At 43.1% G+C, this 22,949-nt stretch overlaps 1 protein-coding gene across 1 annotated transcript in view; it reads left to right on the top strand.

Moving 5' to 3' along the window:
- Positions 1-21,489, top strand: part of Fggy (FGGY carbohydrate kinase domain containing) — a 384,056-nt gene extending 362,567 nt beyond the window's left edge. The window contains exons 15-16 of the mRNA XM_048453091.3: positions 18,025-18,086; positions 21,273-21,489. Of these exons, the coding sequence (XP_048309048.2) occupies positions 18,025-18,086; positions 21,273-21,354 (144 nt within the window). The 3' untranslated portion in view covers positions 21,355-21,489. The remainder of the gene's footprint in view (positions 1-18,024; positions 18,087-21,272) is intronic.
- Positions 21,490-22,949: the final 1,460 nt, after the last annotated feature.

Below are 22,949 nucleotides of genomic sequence, written 5' to 3'. Positions count from 1 at the left end.
TCTGTAGTATTGTATCTGGAGGGAAGCAGATTGGATCCCCTGTCTTGTGAAAGCCAAAACAAGCTCATGTTCATAAACACAGCTGATACTGTTTTCTTTGTTTGTTTTGTATAAAATGCCTGAAAGTCCAACCCAAAACTGAATTCTGTTTTCCCCATCCTAGAAGCTCTTACTGCTTTTGTTGTCTGCGACAATTTTTCTGTCCGTTGTTTATCTCCCTTGCCCTCAATTAGAAGAGTCAGCTGGTATTCCGTGTGGAATGATTCCTACGTCTCGTTTCTTTTTGTCGCGGGCCCTGCTCTGTGACATGTCACAGAGCAAATCAGGAAGCACTGCCTTTGAGTAGGGGCACTCAGAGAACACGACAGCATCCTGTGCAGAACTGGGAAAAGGTGGATAGAATAACTATCATCAAAATAGCTAACATTTTAGGTAGTCCTTAATGCAAGATGCCATTACTAATCATTTCCATACGCTTTCCATTTTACCTTAACAACTCTATGGACATTTATATTATTTCTACTTTGAAGATGAGTCAGTTGTGGTACAAAGCACTCAATAAACTGCCCAACCCGTCCAGTTGGTCAGTAAAGATACAGTTGGCAGTCTAGAACCCAGAGTCTCAGTTATCTTATAACTGACTATGAAGAATGATTTTACACTTGGGAAATGCTAAAATATACAACTGAGAGCCTACCTTCATGCTAGGTGCCATCCCTGGGATTTTTGCTAATTTTTGAATCCATTTAATCATGTTTATTATTTCAAAATGCAACATTTCATTTTATATTAATTGTTGTATATACCGATAACACAAATGCCCCTTAACTCTCATAGCCCAGTGAAGGAAATCCATACATAAGAAGACATCTATTCTATTGAGTGCTACATGGCAAACGAGAGGGAAACCAGGGGTGCTGAGATAACACAAAAAATATCATGAACCTACTTGAAAGGACAGACAATGATTTTTTTTTTCCTGGTCATGCTCTCCTTTTCCGTTTCCTCACTCTGCCTGACCCCCATTTTCTCTCTCTCCTCCTACTTCCCACTTTCTTTCCAATCCTTTTCTTCCATGGCCTTCCCAACTTCTGGGCTCACTTTAAACCTTGTTGCTTATCTTTTTGCTCCTTCTTGCTTTGGAAGGAATTAAGGCTCATCCAGAAGGATTCTGAGGCTAGGCCAGATGTCCAGGCTCCACTGCCAGCCATATGACTCTGGCTCAGAAGAGCTGGTGGTCCTAAAACTAGGAACTTTGTCGAGCATGAGAGATGTACAAGTGGATAAAGGGTGTCCTTGATCATATGGCTGTTCGTCTACGTCAACAAAGAGCCAAAGACCTACTGACATAGCATCCTGAGCAGTGCAGTCGGTGCTCACTACGTTAATACCACTGCATATTTTAAATTTTGTTTATTTTATTATTTAATCCTTAGCCACCCTTCCTAATCTCCTTCCCATCCTTACATATCCTCTTTATTCCCTACGAATCTCTTTCTCACATTCCTGCTTTTGTTGTTGTTATTTTGTGAGACACTGAGTTTGGCCAGGGCTGTGACTGTGGATGTGGAGCTACGTATCCATTGGAGCCTGGAGGACCCAGCACTGGAGGACAATGACGCTCCCTCTTCTAGACTGTCCTAATAATAAGTAGTTTGGAAATAAGGAGATGATCCCATGAGCCCTTCCCATATCCATGAACGATCATTGACATGCCTTGTGCAGACCCAGTGTAGGTAGCTGTGAGGTCGTGATTGCAATGGTTGTGTTCTGCCTAGAGGATGGCATGTTGTGACCCTTCTCCCTATCTTTTAGCGCTTACGTTATTCCCCACTGCTCATCTGAAATGTTTGCTGGACTTCAGAAGAGATCATATGGATGTCTTATTTAGGGCTGTGCCCTCAATTATCTCTAATTCCTAACATCTTGAACAACCTCAGGTCTCCACATTGGCTGCTGTTCAGTATAAAGAGAAGTATCTCTGATGAAGTGGGACAGGTGTTTCGTCTGTGGGTATAAATAAAGATGTCTAGAAGGCAGTTTGACCAATATGGTTAAACAGCAGTGGTAAGTTCCCGTGGGTCTATGACTTCCTCAGGCATGGGTTGTTGAGTGGGCTTACAGCACTAGACACACATTCGCTCCAGGCTTCAAATCCAACCAGAGAACACCAAAACAATACAGGTTCTTCTCAGTCCCTTTTGTTGCCCCTGGAGTTGGAGGATAAGAAGGCACCATATTTCTCAGTGGTAAGAAACCAAGAAAGCAAACTGCAACTGGTCCAGAAACTTCTTCCCCACTGGATAACTTTCAAAGTGCCAAAAGGCACAATGCAGGCTACTAGGAGAAAAATGGCATCATTGGTCTTACCCAGCTGTGACCCTTTTGAATTACAAAACCAAACTGCCAGGCAAGAATTGTCCACCTATGCGTTAGGGGTTTATGTTTCGATTCTTTGCTGATAAACATGTTTTTTTTTTTTCTCCGATAGCCCAAAAGTTTTTCTTAAAAAGTATTAACTGCAAAGCAGGCAGTATAAATTTTCTGAGAGCTTTCAAGATAATTTGGCACTCCCATTGGCCTGATCCGTCCTAAACAAACTTTTATGCAGGAAGCCTTAAGTAGAGCCTCTTCTGGGAAATAGTTCTACAGATTTCATCACCCTATTGAATTTGGTTATTATGAGAATGTTAATGGTGATTGTTCTTGGCCAGTATATTTGGCATAATATGGCCTGGCCTAATCTGCATAACCATATTATGGACTTGAACTCAGGACCTTGAGCATGCTTAGTGCTTCCAGCTGCTCTGCATCACCAATCTGTAAATACATTTTGAATTTCAAAAGCCTATTCTAATTTGGAGGCATATTTTGGTCTTTTAAATACATATCCATCTACAGTGAATTGAATGAGAGGACTGACATCCCAAATCAAAAATTGGAAAAGTCCTTGACTGGTTTCAGTGAAGAAAAGCCATTCAGCCAGAGGTGGTGGCATATGCCTGAAGTTCCAGCACTTGGGAGGTAGAGGCAGGAAAGTCAGGAGTTCAAAGCCATCCTTTTCTATCTACCTACCAAGTTCAATGCCAGACTGAGTTATGTGAGCTTCTGACCTCAAAAAGAAGAGACAGGGGACACATCCCAATATGGTCAGGAAAACTTGCTGGTTTTGAGGAGAACGATACCTCAGTTCTCAGCTCTCACATCAGAGGGCTCATAACTGACTCTAACTCCCACTCTAAGGGATCTGATTCCTTCTCTGTCTTTGTGGGCTTCTAAAGAAGACTATGAACTAAAAGAAAAGTAAGAACTCAAGGTTCTAGGAATTTCCAATGAATGAGGTAGGAATGACAATACAAATAAAAGGACTGGGCTGTTGGGCTGTTGGACCGTATGGAAGGATTGCAGACCTGATAGCTCTGGGAGTGCTGGAGTTGCGAATCTTTCAAAACCATAACCATGACGATGCATGGGAAAGGGATGCGCCAGGAACCTGTGAGAGAAAGGCTGGTGACCGTGGTACAATGCAGGGGAGGTGTATTGTTGTGTCTGCTCCAGGTGAAATAAGCCTCAGATGTGAAAGCTTTCTCAGCAGCCTGAAAATGGCAAGGAAATCAGAGACTATGGCCAGGCTGCACCCATCCACGACTAGTCAGCTCAGCTGACCTGAAACACAAAAGCAACAATTCAAGCCTTTAAATCAACTTTATAGCATAAAGTTTATTTCAGTTGATGAACAAATACGATTATGACTGCTAGTGACCGTTTTAGATGTTTGAGCCATGAGGTAAATATTACAATTTCTGTTATTGTTACTTACCCCTCCTCTTATTCCTACTGTTCTAATTCCCCTGTGCCCTTTTATAACATTATATTCTTTTTCTCCATTCATAGAAGCTGCCCTTTTCCATTCCTTACCTAACATTAAAGGCCTTTTGAAAAGCTATACATAAACCTACTACTGTAGAAGATTCCTAACGTATGTGCATATGTAAAAGGAGTTTAATGGAGTAACCATATAATGGGAGAGGACAGTATCCCAATCGGACATCATGTGCTACCAAATAAACCCCCAGTACTAGTATTGTGTTACAACTATTTGAGTCATTGGTCGAAGGCGTCCCATAGACAGCCCCATCCCAACCAAACATGGCAGGTGATTACCAACACTGTTGGTTATCTTTCGCAACCTAGTGGTAAGATCCTATTGCTGAACATAGAAAATGGAGAAATTAAGCTGATATTCTGCTGGAAATTGAGCATTGACTGTTGACTCACATTCATAGTGCTGGAAACAGTTGTACATGCTGCCAGAGGAGAAAAGTAGTCATCAGTACTCACGAAGCTATGAACCTTGTGAGCTATAATAGCGACCTAGTGCATTTGCCTCATTATTTTCCCACTAGTATAATAGTGGCACAAGTGATATGGGAGTGACCAACCACTTTTATTGGATTTAAGGGCCACTCCATGAAACACAACCCTTGCCTGACATAGTGAGGCTAGGAATATGTTACTATAGTTCATAGGCCTGAGGGGGAAACCCTATGGTGTATGAACATAGCAATAAAATGACTCCTAATAAAATATTGCTGTACCCATAGATCGCGCATCACTTAACCCTCACCTCAGAGGCTTCTTCTTGCACTAGATAATTAACATGAAATCCACAGCTAGACAGTGTACAGAGAGTGAAAGACTTTGGAGTCCTCAGACCTAAATTACATGTCTTTATCACACCCTCCCCTCAAGTCTCAGGGATCAACGAAGAAGCAGAGGCAGAGATAGTGGGTGAGTCTAAGGAAACAGCACTTGCAGACACAACAGGCCTGGTGCAGTGTGAACTCACAGACACTGTGACAGCCTGTACAAGGCCTGCACAGACTTGAGCCAGACAAAATCCCAGCATGGAAAAGGAGAAAGTGAACATGAAGGTCTACTGCTGGCCCAGAATCTAAGAAGCTATTTACAATTGGTAGCTCCGGGGGGAGGGGAAATAAGTTTTCTTCAGCGGTGTGAGCTGAGTATATCAGCCACTGTCAATCACACTCCAGGGCAGCCTCCTGCTCAGGAGGAGCCAACAGAACACAGACTCCATACGTTTTTGTGCTTTGCCTTGGTCTTGGTGTTAAGATTTATTTATTTTGACTTTCTGTGTATGTGGTCTGGCTTATATGTATATATGTATGTGCCCGATGTCCAAGGAGGTCAGAATAAGGCACGGAATCTGTGGAACTGGAGTTACAGATGGTTGTGAGCTGACATGTAGGTGCTAAGAACTGAACCTGGGTCCTCAGCAAAAGTAATCATTGTTTTTAATGTCTGAGTCACATTTCCCGCCCTGTTTGTTTTGTTTTGTTTTGTTTTGTTTTAAGAGAAAGAAAGGACATAAAATTGATTGGATATGGAAGTGAGAGAGTCTGGGAGGATTTGGGGAAGGGAAAAATGTCATCAAAATGTATTGTATGAAGTTCTCAAAAATTAAGTATTTTTTTTTAAAAAAAGAACCAAAAAAATTTCTATCATTATTAGAAGGATTACATGAGACTAAAAATGTTCAAATGTACTGTGGCCTATCCAAGGTCCATAATTCATATCCAATAATGAGTAGTTAAGAATAGACTTCAGAACCTCATCTTTCAACTGGAAGAATAAAATAAATAAGTATCTATTGAGCACTAGCTATAATGAGTATTTAGCATAATACTAACGGTCACCACTACTGCCACTGTTACTATTGAGATAACCATAGTTTTTATGACAGCTCACTGCAATACTTTATGCCTCCTCAGCAATGCCACCGGGATCATTTCATTGCTAGTAAACAATAGTGACTAATTGAGCTCCTGCTTCCATTTCTAGAATCAATGATCTTTTTGAAGCTTTTACTAAGAAGCCTTAGAAATCATGTAAGAAATGAGTCAAGTTCATATAAATAGGACGAATGCCTGCTCAATATTCATATTTAGATCCAGTTCTTTGCAGCCAGACTGTGTATTACTTCGAAGTCTCTTGACAGGAATGGAGTCACTGCCCTGTACCATGTTGGCCCATGATTAATGAAGAATTAAAGTTCATGTTTCCAGGAAGACCAGTGGATGTGTGCCCTGTTAGAGTGGGACTAGGGAAGTCTCAGAAATTGTACCTCTGGGAGTCAAAACACACACACACACACACACACACACACACACACACAGTGATTGCATATCTGGCAATAGTTAGAAATAATCTAAGCCATTGCCCTCATTCTGCTGATAAGGTGATGCTAAGGAAGGAGAAAGGTCTTCGCTGGGGTCATACAGCTGGTAGTGATTTTGTTTTGTTTGTTTCGAGAAGTAATCTGAGCAATCTTTCTGTACATCGACGAACCTGCCTTCCCCTTTATGTAAGTACAATGTAGTGGTCATGGTAAAATGTGTCTTTGGCGGGGGAAAGGAAAGCTTCAAGAATTTTACAGGGTCTCCAAACCATCACACAGAAGGTAGCTGTGATGGGCGCAGTCTGGACATCTGCCCGCTGGGAGTGAGCCCCTCAAGAAATAGACTCAGTGTTAACTCAAGACTGAAGCAGTCTTGTAATGGACTAGTTTAGAGAAACCATTTGACCTCTCTTAGCCTGTGCTTCCTCATTTATATTTAGATAAGATAAGATCCCCACCCCAGACTTAGAACTTGATAGTCAAAGGAAGCAAAATACAAATATACAGTTCCTTGCATTAGATATGCATTTGATCAATTTATTCTCTCAGCTGACATTTAATGGTCAACTAAAAGTTAGTGTTTCATTAGTGAAGAAGAATGCTAAGAACTCTATACTTCTGGTTCTGGAAAGAGGAGACATGGGAAGTCAACAATAAGTCAAAAAAATAAGAATACAATGTCAGATTACACTGTGTACAGAGGAGGGTGGTGAAGATCAGAAAGTGTGAAGCTATGACCCCTGCTATCCAGAAGTGGACTGACTGAGCTAAGGGTGGCTAGAGACAGTCTTGGAGAAAGTGTAGTTGAAGATAGGGTCAGACAAAGATTCCCAGGAGAGTAACAAATTCCTGGGAAGGAGGAATTTTGACATGGTCAGTCAGCAAGAAAGCTAATATTTCTAAAATGGCTCAAAGGAGGGCAATGACTGTGACAATGCTGGCAACAGACACAAGCTCCATCTTGAAGGTTTCAGACACGGACAGTTTTATGGAGCCTGAATTTCATCTGGAAGCCCTGAGTGTTCGTTGCAGGTTTTAAGAGGGGAAGAGATTGTGATGCGTTATATATGTGTTGGTGGAGGAGGGTGGCCCTTTATTCTGGCCGCCTGGCTAGCTTACACCCGAAAATAACCACACAGAAACTGTATTAATTAAAACACTGCTTGACCATTAGCTCTAGCCTCCTCTTGGCTAACTCTCACATTCTTGATTTCACCCATTTCTATTAATCTGTGTTCACCACGAGGCTGTGGCTTACTGGGAAAGATTTAGCATGTCTGACCTGGTGTCTCCATGGCGGCTCTCTCTCTCTGCTTTCTTCCTCCCAGAATTCAGTTCTGTCTTCTCCGCCTACCTAAGTTCTGCCCTATCAGGCCAAGCAGTTTCTTTATTGATTAACCAGTGGAAGCAATACATAAACAGAAGGACCTCCTACACCATATATGCTCATTGTCTTTGGTTCCAAATGCATATCGAAACCTTTTGACATAATTAAAAGACCAGAACTTTCAGCTTCTCCACTGATTTCCTAAGATGAAGAATAAGGGTCTCACTAATGTTCCCATCTAACAAAGTACCAGATAATGGGATTCACATAGGTCCTGGATTAATGGCCACATGCAAGTCATGACTGGTGTCCAGAAGGAGCATGGACCCTCACTGTACCCTTTTCTTTCTGCATAAGATTTGTGGCCTTTATAACAAATTAGTAATAGTAAGTAAACTTTTCCCTGAGTTCCATGTACCCCATTCTAGCAAGTTGGGGTCCCCCAATTTAAAGTTAGTCAGAAGTATAGAGAAACTTGGAGCTTACAACTAAAGTTAGGGCAGCCTTGTGTGTCTGAGCCTTTACAGAGTCAAGTATGACCCTGATTCTGGGTAGTTAATGCCAGAATTTAATTGTGTAACATGCACAATTCTGTTGTCCGCAGAATTAGAAAGTTAATTAGTGCGAGCGCAGAGTGGATCTACACATTTAGTGTCAGAAGTGTCATGGGTGAAAACAATCCAGAGACAAAATCTAATTTACTTCATTGTATTCAGGCAGTACATGTTGAGGGATTACAGATTCCAGCCAAACACAGGTTTTAGTGCAGTAAATGGATCAAAATCCAGATCTGGACTGTAAGTTGTTCACCCTGGCAGAATAACAAAATATGTAAGGGTGTGATGTGCCTCAGATTGTTCACACAACTGCCCCGCAATGTTATGAGAGGTGTGTGGTTAGCAACCTTTGCAGTTGAGAAAACACCCATGAAGAAAGTGTGTTTTCCTGATCACCATCGCAGAGCAAGTCCATAGAAAAATCTGTTTGTGACTCTTGAAGGCCATTACGGTGAGCCCCACAGCACATTCTCCTGACCACGGCCACTGTACAGAGACAGATGTGAGATCAAGAGACTAATTAGGAATGGTGGTCAGCTATCAAAAAAAGAAAAGAAAAGCAACTGTACCTATTTAACTCAACTGCGAAATGTGCATTTGAACCTGTGTTAAAACCTGTGTCATTTGGTGTTTGTCTTAAAATAAGGCAAGTTTACATGGTGTCAACCCATACTATAAAGAAAACAATTATATTTTATAAATTGACATGTGTCTCAAGTAAAAACTTATCAGAGCTTTGGTATGCATAAATATGCGCTTTAAGGAGTCTCAGAAGGCTAGGTTTTGCTTCACCCTGCGTGCACATTCAGACACCCAGCTGCCCCCTTTCCTTTTGGAGAATTGCCTGTGAGCATGCTCATCTCCAGGACTCTCCACAAGCACTCACTGGTTCCAAACTTCTCAGCTCCTTGGGGATGTGCCTCCAGCGCCCCAACCTGAAAACATGAAGTATAGGTGTGTGTTCTTCTGTCGGATGAGTGACCTCAAGTGGCATCTCTGGGGAAGCTTCTCAATCTGGTTTTCAAGACTATTTCTTCCCTAAACTAAGTATCTCCCAAACAGAACAGCATTTCCTGTGTACGTAGAGTATTTGAAAAGTTAAATACACAATGTTTTTCTTGGTATGTTTTCTTCAATGATCAAATTTTCAAAGTTGTCTGTGTATCTGTGACCTTCCTCATTTTCCACTCCAGTCTCATCATTGACAGACAAACCACATCAGCAACTCCTTAACTGCACTGGATTCTATTATTCTTTACTTTAAAAATTCATTTATTTTTATTGTTTGTGTGTATATGAAGTGTGTCTGGGCCCAAATCCTTAAGAATGGTGGTCAGAGTTGGGGTTGAGTAGCCTATTTTCAACAGCACTGTGAGTAGATGCTAAGACTTCCATTTTGTAGATGGGAAAGTGAGTCTGTATTCATATATCTAGTAAACAGCAAAATCAGGTTCTAACCTAAGGTCATTTGCTCCTAATAATGCAGCATTTTTCTACTGTGTGTTTCCTGTAGAATTAGACATGTCCCTTGACTTCTGTCTTTTAGGTCCAAGAGAAAAGTGTAATAGAGGTGTATTTTACTTAGGCTTGACAAAGTTTTGTTTCAGTTTTATGGTCCTTGTAAAATTGAAAAATAAAAATCTAAATGTATGACACATTTAATACACAGTATTTTTGCTTTTACAATTTGAAAATTAAGATGTACTGTAGATAAACTGACATATACATGCTAAACGGGCAGTTCGATTATTTTTAAAAGCTGTGAACCCCCATGTAACTAAACAGCATAAACATGTGTGTGACAGATGAGTGTTCAAAACAGTGAGCGGCATGCTGGTCTTCGCGTCATGGAGGACGGTGAAGACACTTCCCACTCTCTCCTCTCTTCCTGCTTCTCAGCTGGCGCTGTTGTCAGTGCCTTGGGTAAGAGAGTGCCAGCTGCAAGTCAAGAGAGCCCCGTGCCAGAAGTAAACAACAGTAACATAAATAAAAGAACAATTAGCCATTTCTTAGTACTTGGTAGAGGAAAATCATGTTGCTAAATTTTCTGTTTTTCTATGAAGGGGTCATGTGCCGCAGCCCACACATTAGCACATGAGCTTGTGGTTCCCATAAAATGAGTCAGAGTTTCTCAAGGAGGCAGATTCATGAATTTCAGAACTACGTGCCAGCATCTGTCAAGAAAGGTACAATCCCTGTACTAAAGTTTGTCACACACATGACACATGCACATGTACACTAAAATTGATCCCAAGGGTTAATATAAGTAGAAGTGGGACTTGAACTCAAGGACTAGAGAACTCAAAAGTCACGAGTTGTTCTTTACAGAGAGAATGGTAGCTCTCTGGGCAGAGGATGGAGCCCAGCAATAGCCTGGAGTCGGAACTGAGCTAGCATGCTGGGCTTCACTACAAACTGGCTGCGTGTCATTGTGCATAGTATTCAATTTTCTTTCTCTCCCCCACACTCCATTCAGTTCTGTCATGCAAAAGAGTGGGAGCAAGTAAAAATATCTATAGTAGAACATTTCAAGAAGTAAAAGGTTATGTGTGTGAAGTGGGTGGCGTGGTCCCCAACCCAGAGTAAGCACCCGGAAAAGGAGGCTTGGAGTTGGCAGCTGAGGCTGTGCACACCAGATTTTTGAATCAATCATGAGAAATGTGCACATGTATCTCAGTATGTGAACATCTGTGTAAAAGCGTAGCATTGTGCTTATGGATTGTTTTATGAAACAAAATACAGTTAAAACAAGGATATTTTGAAATATGTGTGCCTATGTAATGCCTAAAGGTCTGCTTTCTATGGCTAATGTATTTTTAAATAATATTTAAACATTTTTAACAAATTTTTTGCTTGTTGGAAGTAAAGCTCCCTGTACAGCCTAGGCTGGACTTAACATTTTGATTCTCCTGCCTCTACTTCCTGAGTGCTGGGATAACAAACATGCACCACCATACACAGATACATTTTTTTATGAATTTTTAAAATGTGTATATGGCATGCATGCATGCATATGTTTTCATGTTTGGGTCATGGGCTTGCACATGTATGTGCATGTTATGGAAGCCTAAGGTTGACATCAGGAATCTTCCTTGACCCCTCTTCATGGTGTTCATTGAGGCAGGGTCTCTCAGTTGAGCCAGAGTGCCCACTTGCCCCAGGGATTCCCTATGACTGTTTCCCATGGGCTGCCACATTCACCTGGAAGATACAGAGATAACTGATGAATCCAAACTTTGCTTCTCATCCAGCCAAGCACCCTGCAGCTGGCTATCTTGGTGCTGGGGGAAGCCTGCTTGTAGCCTATGTGGCTCTTCGACCTGTTGCTGAGTTGTTGCATCTAATGCAGTCTATGTATTCAGTACAGGAAAGCCTGATTTTGTTTAGAGTAAAAATCATGCAGATGGCCCTGGCAGTATTTTCCTCCAGAACCCTGCTGGACCACCTGTTACTTTCTGAGTGTGGGTGTGACTCTCAGCAAACACTGGCTTTGATGACCTTACAATGTCTGCTGTGATAAGCATCAACTTTTCATTCACAGACATTAACCAACCAGTGATGGGTGCTGGGATTGTATTCAGCCTTAGCCCTGCTTCATGGAGGCTAGTTCTCATCAAAACCAGGTCTTGATTTATTCTTTGCTATATAATATAATTCTAGACAGTTCAAGGCTCTGTCTGCTGCTTTGTGATCAAAATCTTGCCGTACCTGGTAGTCTTCCCCAAGTTGTAAGGCCATGGTTCTCAAAAGTAGAGGATGGAGAACTCTCCTAGTCCCCCAGTTGTGAGCATCAGTGTGTGCTGTGTTGAGTAACTCCTCCTGGGGCCTCACTTCTGACAGCCCACCCAACAGTGCTCTACAGCTAACCCAGAGCACATGACAGCCAAGTGTTTCCTCTGCCCACCCAGAGGCCTGGCCACTGCCAGTCCTGCCTCCAGAGAAGCGGGAGCGGAGTGCTGACTGGCATCTCAGCCTTGACACACCAGGGAAGGGTCAAGTCCATGAATGAGGCCTTTCATGGCTGGCTACAGGGACCCCCATTTTTTTCCTACAGAAGCCCTGCACTTGCTTTCAGAAGTGACAATCAAATGTGAACTTTCATGGTTTATTTATAGCTCTGCCTTAGAGAGATAGAGAAAAGAAGTGATTAAAATGCTATTTTATAAAATATTTTGTTTTTAAAAAGCGTTCATTGTGTGGGCGAAAAGGAAGAAGAAAAGCCACTCTATCCATTGTGCTGTCTAGACTCTCAAACAAAGAGGGTAGCGTGCTGCAAGTTGAGATTGTCCGGCCCCTGCTTGCTGACAGAAAGTATGAATTTAGAGCCCAACTTCAAATAAGTCCTTTTGAACAGAAATATATTGTGGGGGTGACTATATTTAGCATGTGTCAGCATTTCCATAATGAATTCATATTGTTGTACTGTAGTGATTCCCAGATTTACCACAGGCAGAAGATTCATGCGGTTTCACTTTTGTGGTAATTATCTGGATTAATTGGGACTCTCGGCAGCGCTGTTTGTGATGACAGCCGGCTGCTCAGGCCGTCTCCATACTGTGTCTGGTCCCCATAATGCAGCCAGCCTTCCAGGAGATGAAGGTGAGCCTGAGCCATGTTGACTACCTGTGTGTGACCATAACTTAAAGCGTGTAATGCAGAACGTTGTGCTTTGCCTTCAACAGTAAGACCAATATAGGCCACTGTGGAAAACTTCTGATTAGAGAAAAATCATCCATTCTCTTGAACTCGCTAATAATTTAATGTATTTTCATCTGTCGAGTTTGCATATATAAGTTGTACTTACAAGTTACGTGAAACAAAAATTTGTGTAGAAGACTTCATACAATTCTTTCTTTTCCTTCCTTCTTTCCTTCCTTCTTTCTTCCTTCCTCTAAGACAGGTTCTCTCCCATGTTGGGTTAGCCTCAAATTCCTGGACATGAGCAATCTGTACTCCTTACACCCCCTTACCCCCACCCCCACCTCTCCAAGCAGTAGGCATTCCATGGCAACCCTTCAATTCACAAACTTCTCGAGACATAGAAAACCAGCTTTAGTCTTCACTCTTACTGGGGTTCCCAGTGTGGAGGGAGCTCATCTTCCTGCCCTGCCTAAGAATTATGATCATTACCTAAGTACAGAGTGACAATGGTGATGCTCGTTTTATGAACCTTTAGGTTGGGATATCCAGCCAAAATTCAGCAACTCGGATCAAGGAATAGGTAACAGTAAATGTGAGCCACTTCCCAGTTTCTGCAGCTGGGGCGTGGCACACGTAACAGGGTTTGCTATTTTTCAATCGTTTCTTTTCCGTTGCTCCTCCTGTTCTTGTGAGGAGATGGAGGACACAGAGAGCACTGTCAGAAATAAGAATCAGGCCCCTGAAGTGTAGGTGCCTAGTTCTTGATGTCATATGACTCTATTGTGGCTGTTTCTGGCGACCCATAAGGTGCTGCTGTAGGTGTTTCTGGAGACCCACAAGGCTCTGCTGCGGGTATGTCTGGAGACCCATAGGTGCTGCTGTGGGTGTGTCTGGTGACCCATAGGTGCTGCTGTGGATGTTTCTAGAGACCCATAAGGCACCGTTGCAGATGTTTCTGGAGATTCTCTGTCTCTGAAAGCTTCACCTACAGTATGAGGTGTTAATGTCCCTGTGTCATAGAAGAATGCCAACTCTTAATTTCTTAGAAATCGGAAAGTTCATTCCTGTGTCCTTAACTGGCCACATTGGACAGAAACAGAGCAACCCATGACAGCCCCTCCTACCAGAGCCTCCCTAAGTTGGTAAGAAATGACCATGCCTTTGAGAGCCTGACAGCATGACCTCTCTTCTCTACACAGGATCTAACACCAGGATGCTTGTCCCTTCCCAGGACAAGCTAGGTGCCATAACCTCAGCGCCAGGCACCCAGTGAAGCCCTGTGGGTCTGACTTGTGCGGGGGAGGCCTCCCTCATAACTCTCTCTGAAAGGAATCCTCATCACAGTAAACTAGCCTTCTCTGAGAAACCCATCCGTGTGACCTTCTGTGGGGGTGAAAGGCATAGAGCCTATTCATGGGTTCTTAGCCCCTCTTTACATGAACTCTCCAAGGTGGGCTATTTCCAGCTCACTCTGGTCTCCTTTCTGTCATCTTAGGCCTCAGCAGAAGCTTCTGTTTTAGCAGTTTGTCCCACATAGTATCCTTAAGATCATTCGCTCTGTCCGCGTTCCTGCATGCATGTGATATCCCAGATTCTGAGTTTGGCAGCGAGAACCATTTTAACAATTCCTTCCTGAAGGAACTCACGGACTAGTTGGGAGACTGATATGTTAGCAGAAAAAAAAAAAAAAAAAAAAAAAAGCCTGGCACCGTTTCTCAAGTACAAGTTGCCATGTAGCAGATAACTCAGTCCAGGGGCCATGCAGGCAGCAAGGATGAGTCAGCAAAATTCTCAGTGGACTGGGTACCTGACCTAAACTTTAAGCCGGCCCTTTCTTAGAAACAAAATAACCCCTTTTTAAACCCTTCAAATCTCCACTGTGAATACTTGTTTCTCAGGAACTTATTTTGAAAACAAGCAGAAGTAATGTGAAGAAAAGAACAGAGAATTCCCTAGCGTCCGCCATTTGCTGCACATCTGTTGCTGTGGGAAAGAAAATAACATAAGTACCTTCGATAAGCTTCCTGGATCCCACCCATGAAGGCAACCCTGGAATGTTGTCTCAGGCCCCTGAAGAAGCACAGCCAACAAAGCCAGGAGGGGGCACACACTGGGAGCATTAACAAAGGCAGCGGCTTCTCAGGGGCACAGCAGAGGGAAAGGCAAAACAAAACCAGAATGGAAGACAAAGTGGGTGATGGGATTGCTGAAACCATCTCGAAAATCTATGAAGAAAAATGTCCTGACATAATCAGAGACACACAGGGCTCTCGAGACATCCCGGAGCAGAGTAACAGCGTATCTGGAAGATGTGTTTGCTTGCCTGCCCTTCACAGAATGACTACAAACCGCCGCCCTGGGGGTTTTTTTCTTCTTCCCGGATTCCTGGCTAATAATTTTTCATCCGTTATCAGATCTTCCCCCTTGTTCTTTCTGCCACCAGTGTGCTCTCTAGGAGAGCACATCTTATCTCACCAACGTGCCTTCTTATCCAGAGCACTAGTCCAGAACAGCCCTCCTGTCCTTGAGGAAGAATCATAAGAGCAACTTAGCTGGCGTGGAAATCCTGAGTTAGTTCCCTAAGCTTTAAATGGTCGTTGTAATGAGCGTAGCACAGCACTTACCATACTGTCTTTTGATCCCAGCAAATGCCTTTTCCGCTCTGTCTCAAACTCCTTGAGAAAAAGGTCCATCACCTGTTTCTCTGTTGCCCTCCTGCATTGAGTGTTGTCCTTGGCATGTCAAAGTGGCTCTATGCGCTTTATGAATATTTTAGGTGCTAGGATTCAGCAGGTTACAGGCAAAGCCCAGGCTGTGGTATAGCTTATCTTTTGGTGAGAGCACGCCAGAAGGTCATTAACACTGTGCCACTGAATTAATCAGTTAAGTTGGCAAAGATGGATGGGGACACTTGGCTATGCACTTGGGTACACAGAGGCTCACGTATACTGTACGGCAGGAAGACATGACATTCCGCCACCCCGGTGCCTAGTGTGAATTTCACCCAGACAAAAGAGCATGCCTCATATAACCTATTATCTGTAGCAGTGTCTAATACAAAGTCATTCATAAATCAGTGACATAAGAGTTGTGTCTCCAGTTACAGACTTCATAAGAGTGTAAGAGCTGTTCTTAACGCAGAGCCTTTGCCGTGGAGCTTTCCCATGCTGTCCCATGGTTAGGTCTGTTGGATGCCAAGGTTGGATTGGCTCCACGCTCTCAGACTTTATCATGGGTTAGAAGCCTTACAAAACTGCCCAAGGAAATCTAGCCCTTCTTTTCTGTGCAGGCACAAAGGGCTTTGCCTTCTGGGTTGTATGCCCTAGAGACCTCAGCGCACAGTTATATATGAGGCCCAGCATAGGTGGTTACTAGATGCAACCTTAACTGTCCATTGGCTTTTGTTCTTAGTGCCGGAGAACAGCAAGTCTTTGCGAGAAAGCATGTTTAACTGAGTACCTTGGAGGTAGTGAATTCTAGCATTCCAGCCCGTCACAAGCCTGTCTTGAGTCTTTTGGTTTGGTTTGGTTTGGTGGTCTTTTAAGATTGTACTAGAATTCCAACATTTCTCCCTTCCTTTTCCTCTCTCAAACCCTCCTATAATCCCCTCCCCATTTTCCTTAAAATTCATTGCCACTTTTTTTCATTAGTTGCTATTGCATGCATACATGTATTCCTGAGTATAACCTGTTGAGTCTATATAAGGTTAGGTGTATGTATATTTCCAGGGCTGACAGCTTGGCACTGCCATGCTCTTTCCGGTGGAAGATCCCATGTCTCCACCCTCAGCTGCCTGTAGTTTTTGCATAGAGTTGAGACTCCACATTCTTTTCCTGGTCCAGTTTGGCATGTTCATTGGAGTCATCCACATTCAGTTCTCATTTGGGCTCTCATGGTGGGGAGACTTTAAGGGTGTATTTCTGATGTTTCTAGAAGACACACCCTTATAAAGACTCCCCCCCCCCCGTCCTCTCCCCTTCCCCGCCTCTCTCCCTGTGTTCCTTGAGCTTTGGGTGGAGGAATGTTTTGTAGATGTATCCACTGGGACCGGGCTCTATGACTCTGCATTTTGATTGGTTATAGTTTTCCGTAGTGATCTCTGTCTGTTGCAAAGAGTCCTTGATGAGGGATGAGGACTACGCTTCCCTGTGGGGCTAAGGATGCATGTTTATAGCTTGTTGTTAGAGGTTATTCCAGTTTAGCATATTGGTTGTAGATTCTCCTCCAACAACCACGACTTCACCAGCCCTGAGTAGTTAACTAGATTTCTTGTACCAGTCATGGTTTCCCTCTTGTTGAGATGGCCGTAAGTCCAATTAGAGAGCTGTTGGCTACCCCCAAAATATGTGTGCTACTGCCGCGCCTTTATGGTTATCATGCCATGCTGGCTGTTGATGTGATTCATAAACTTCCTAGCTGGGTAGGACTGTTGATTACCTTAGTCCTTCGAAGCTTGCCTGGTGCCCTCTGGTCAGTTCCAGCTCACAGATTCCTGGCCTTGTATCAAAAGGGTGTGGCATGTTCAGCAGTGGGGAATTACCTTCTGCCTCTGGGTGGTAACCAAGGGCAACAACAATAAGGTGGATTGGGAGTTCCTTGAACAGACCCGACCAACAACTCAAATGAGGGCTTCCATGTCTGGTATTGGGTTTTTGGGGTTTTGGTTTGTTTGGGGTTTTTTTTTTTTTTTTTTTTGGTAGGTGGTCGAGACGACTAAAGTTCATTAAAACTACATATGTGTATTTATATGTAAGCTACAGTATTTGTTTTTAGGTAAATATTTAAGGTATGGTTCCTTGTGGTCCTTTCAGCTCCCTTCCTTGTTGTTCTACTCATTTCCCTCTCCTTATGTATTTACCTCCCTCCCCCAGTAAGCCCAGTAAGCGCCCGCTCTTCCCATTTCCTGCTCAGATCACTTGTATCCTGCCAATTCCCCCTCCCCCTTCCCCCTTCTTCTGTATTTAGCTCCTTCCCTCTCTCTTTAGAGCCCCTGTTTCCCATTTCTCTGATCAGATTACTTATATCCTGTTATTCCCCTCACTGTTGCTCCTAACTCCCTTATCCTAGCAATATCCTGGCAACCCTGTTTCTGGTTTACTTTCCTGATTTCTGGAGTACAGGCTGTGTACGCACATTGGAAGCTTCAAAGCTAGAAGCCTCCAGTGAGAGAGAACGTGGGACATTTGTCTTTCTGGCTCTTAGACACCCCACTCAACATGATCTTTTTATTTCCATCCATTTACCTGCAAATTTTATGATCTCATCTTTCCTCAACATTCTTTATTGTTTCCATTTACCAGGAGGCAATGGCAAGAATGAGCAAAGTGGGGAAAGTTGTGTTCCCGAGACACGAGGATAAAAAGTAAGTTTATATTTCTGTCTAAGGTTACTAGAGAGCAAGCATGAGAGGAGGTGCAACTGTTGTTGTGAGATGACCTTGGGTCTGGGAGGGACCCTGGATCAACCCCTGTGCTCTTTTCACTTAGAGGTTGAAATGTATTCTTCCCAATCGAGAGAACTCTGGTTTGCCAGAATCCAGAGCTAGATCGGCCAGAGCTGGACTCACATGTAAGCTTCCACACTCTCAGACCAATGTTTTCACCACAAATCACAGGAAGAAATCTGTTTTCCTCTGTTCTAAATTATGGCAATCTTTTATATCAAAAGACTAGCACTGAAGGCTAGAAATGTTCTTTGTTTGAATACAAATCAATGGAATATTCATGTGTTTATTTATTTAGTCTCTGCTATATTCAAAGCATTTGCTGAGCCCTGGGTAGGCCACAGAGAACAATGAGACACTACCTGATTTGTTCACAGGGCTGATTTCAAATCACCCAAATAAATCCTTCCATCGAAAAACCAGCAGGTTACAATATAACCCAAAGAAGGAGGAACAGGGACTCTACAGGGATAAAGGAAAGCTTTTGAGAGAAGATGGAGTTTCAGTTGACTTTAAATTTTTAAAAGAAATTTCCAGACAGGCCTAGGCAGAAAAGAACATCCTTGGTAGAAGAAATAACATATGCAAAGGACCAACTTTTATGCTGAGGTAGCTATCAACAGCTCATAATTTCAAAACACAAAGACGAGATGAGGAAGTGAGGCAGGAGGAGGTCATGTCGGAGACCTTTCTAGGTTCAGAACGAAATTTTAAGCAGTGAGGAGACCTGCCCAAGAGGCGATTTTGGAAAGTACACTCATACAGGGTCGGTTACAGAGAACTAAGTGGGGGCTACGTCGAAGGCTTTTAGAGCAGCCTACGTTAGCAATCAGGATCACTAGGAAGTCACTTGTAATGAGTCTGAAGATGAAGAAGGGGCAGGAAATGGAGGAAAGCACCTGTGGGTAAAACCTAAAGGGAATTCTTAACAGGTAACTGAAGGGAAGAATGAAAATCCATATTTGAGAGTTTGAAATGTCCACCAAAAGAGCAATCCAGTTTCATTTTCCTCTGTCTCCAAACAGATTCAGGCTGCTAAAGCCCCTGTGAATGTAACCCCCTCTCTGGCTGCCTAGCTGAAAGGAACGGGCTTGGCATGGGAACTGAACCTTGGAAACCAGAGAGACTCTCTTTCCCGGGACTGGGGAAGTGGGGGGAGTGTCCACCAGAGGGCGCCTCGAATAGCCCTTGTGTGTTTGAAATGAGAAACATATTGTTCCTGTCCATCTCTTTCGTGACCCTCTCAAGACTTTTCAGGGAAGTGTTTTCAAGTTCTTTTGGTAAAATCCACGCGTTTCAATTGAAAAGACCGGCGTCTTGATGGCTGCTGGCTGGGTTTAGGTGAAACGGTCGCGCAGTACTGTACCGCCATCTGCAGGCAGCATAAATATTGCAACCAAAAAGCCAGTGCCCATTTCCTCGTCCCGTCTCTTGACTTCAAATCTCATTAACTTTATGGGATGCTTTCTTGGTCCTGAGTCACGCAAAAGCAATTGGTCGACAGAAGGGGAAATTAGAAAATCTCTCAGCTGGAAGGCTGTATGAGAACTTAATGTCTAATTAAGTAACTGTAGTTCAATAAGCAAGTTTTTAGGATGACTTCAAATTATTCAGCCTTAAAAGGATGAATCTTAGGGTTTATGTTAAGTGACAAGGATAATTTCAAGAAGGCAAAAGGCAAAGAATAAACAAAGTCAGTGAAAGGAGTTTCAGTAAAGTCATACCCTTAAAAACCTTCAAATATGTGGGAAGGGCTGCTGACCAAAACTCACCTCTAAGAGTTTTGAGATTCCAAAGTCAGAAATTGATCTCATCCCAGAGAAAAATGGTCCAACCTTATATTATCATAGAATATCATTAGAAGCAGAAAATTGTTTCTAAAAAGCATCCTTTAACAGTTGAATGCTCTAGAGTGGGGTTTGGCAGCATCTCACAATCCTAGATTGGGTAAAATATTAGAATACGAATTATTTCAAAGCAGTACTAGTACTTACATTATTATGAGTCAGATGTTGTTCTTATGCTTTTCATATATTGCTCAATCCTCAGAAATATTCTGCAGTATATTCTGAAAATATCTCTATGTGAAGATGAGGAAATTTATAACAAATGGACCATGTCCAAAGTTACACAGGCAGGCCTGCACTGTCCTGGTCTCAAATCCCCTTCTTAGCTCTGTTGGCCCTACCACAGTTTCTACATTATCAGAATGCGTACGGTAGAAATGTAGAACAAGTACAAATTTCTGCGTGCACCCAAAGTTTCTCTTACAATCTAACCCCATTTCCAATCATAAACATCCTTATAAAGGGTTTTCTTTGGAGCACCCCATAGTCTACCAGATCATGTTAAGTGGATTCACCCAGCCAGTGTCAGCTCCCCTAACAAAGAGAGGAAGGACAGAGCCTGAGACCTCAGGTATGATGTGTCCATACCTTTGCTGTCCTTTCAGGATGGTGAAGCCTCAGCAGCTCAGGTCTGATTCATAGCCAACAACAGTCGTAAAAGGTGCTATCTGTAGAGTCAAATGGAGACAGCGGGTTAGCAAGGCCACTACCAGACACCTGAGTGCAAGGCCAGGCACAGGAAGATATCGGTCACTTTTCCAGGGGTTTACTCCTGTAGAAGGCTGTCTGTCAAAGACACTGACATGTGGAAAATCACAACAGGGATTCAGACGCTCATTCTTGTATCTGGCCAGGCTGCGGTTTTCACCTGTGGCTAGTCACCCCAGAAATATTGATTTAAGAATGGGATCAGAGGGAGCTCGGCTAAGCTTTCAGTATGTGCAGTAGATTCTCAGACGTCCGTTCTTTCTAAGTGTGCATCCTGACTCTGCTACTTTTTAAGCTACAGAACCACAGATATGCCTTGCCAATAAAATGTCTACATCTCAGACATGTAGCTAGTGGAACTTCATGTCCTTTAAGCATAATAGATGTGAGGCATACTAACCCACTGCTCAGGGTGCTGCCCACACTTAAAACTTGGGAGGTCTCAGCCTGACCATGACAGATAGCATTCCCATCCTTCTGAATAAGAGGGAAAGCCATATGACAGTTTCAGTTTGAGAATGCTTAATGTGTTTCTTTTTGCACCTCACAGGTATTATGACAAGAAGTATCAAGTATTTCTCAAGATGGTTGAGCACCAGAAGGAATATTCAGCAATCATGAATGGAAACTGAGCAGCATCTGTGAGTGAAGACTCTGTGCCATTTGTTAGCATCCTTGTGTTCTCATCTTGTGGCCGGTGCCCTGTAGGTACCATTTGGCATACCTGTCTTATCTTCTAATAAAAACTTTGAGATGCACAAGCATAACTGGAGTTGCTCATGTCTGTGTCCAGATGCTGAAGTTATTTACTTGGCCGTTTCTAAGGCACTTCCCTGGTAGCAGAAGCTTCGTAAAGGACTATGGGATCTAAGCCAGACCTTGGAGAATCATTCATCCTGTGGGGACTTGGTCCTTCTTTCCATGTCAGATTTTAAACCCGATTCACTCTGCTTTAAGTGGAAGAACCTGATGTTCTTTCTGCATACCACGTTAGGTTAGCTCCTTCTACATGGTAGGGTCAGGCACTGCATTTAATCACAGAATCGTCATTTTGCAGCCATCATATTAAAGATAGGGATGGTCAGGAGTCATCCATAGATCCCAGAGGAAAATTTTGTAAGTAACAGGATGTATAAGTGCTCTTTAAAATGCTACTTCACTGATGACTGGTTGCAAGAAGGGGGGAAAAAAGAATGTCGAATATACAAAGAAACAGGGCACCACATGCCATCTTTGCTGACTTCAGATGACCAAATGCACCCCATGAACTTCCAGATGTGATAGTCTGATGAAGAAGCAGCATCACCCTTGCTGGGAATGCATAGTCCAAACAGAATGGTTAGGAAACCTCAGCTGAGGCATAGTCCATGGCCATGGGCTATCATATTCAAACCCATCTATCATGAAGACAAAGACCAAGACAAGTTTCTAGCCAGATCCCACCTCACAAAACATATGGAGATGGAACGTTTACAAATATAGGGACATTTTGACACCAAAACTTCAACCACAGAAATCACCTGTGATTCCATACCCATAATTTTCTAATGCCATGTCTAGAGTTGCCGTGGCTCGGGTGGTTTTGGGTGGAGGACATCCTGCCAACAGCAGCGTAGGAGAGCAGTACAATGCTGTCTAGGGTCATTCTTTGCAGTGGCTTCTGGGTCTCAGGCATTGCGCTAAAAATGGGAGTTCAGGATAGATAGAACATGGTCTTTGCCCTCAGAGAATTCCCTGTCTATGGAGATGTGGGCAGGAAAATGAATCCGCACATCACAATAAGTACTGCGATACTTCAGTCAGAACATGAGGAAGGAGAAGAGAGCTATAAGTATCATGGAAAGCATAAAATTTCAGGAATTCCATGTGACTTGGAAACCTTGTAAGTGAATATTTCAAAAGTTCTTACCTCATTCCTATAATGACACAGTGCTGATTGGTCTTCGACGGTTTGAAACAGATCTACACATATCTGGGAAGAGGGAATCTTAGCTGGGGAGATACCACTCTCGGATGGGCCTGTGGCAAACCTTTGGGGTATTAATGGCTGATGGAGGAGGTTACAGCTACTAGAGACTGCCCTGCTCCTGGGCAGCTGACTCTCGATCGTATAAGAAAGCAGACGGGGCAAGTCATGAGGAGCAAACCAGTAAGCAGTGTTCCTCTGTGGTCTCTGCTTCATTTCCTACTTACAGGCTCCTGGCTTGAGTTCCCTCCTTGACTTCCC

The sequence above is a fragment of the Myodes glareolus genome, chromosome 3, assembly GCF_982192425.1.
Source record: "Myodes glareolus chromosome 3, mMyoGla1.1, whole genome shotgun sequence".
In the NCBI taxonomy this organism is placed as follows: domain Eukaryota; kingdom Metazoa; phylum Chordata; class Mammalia; order Rodentia; family Cricetidae; genus Myodes; species Myodes glareolus.
The sequence above is the reverse complement of the archived record's forward strand: the minus strand, read 5'-3'. Positions and strand labels throughout refer to the sequence as shown.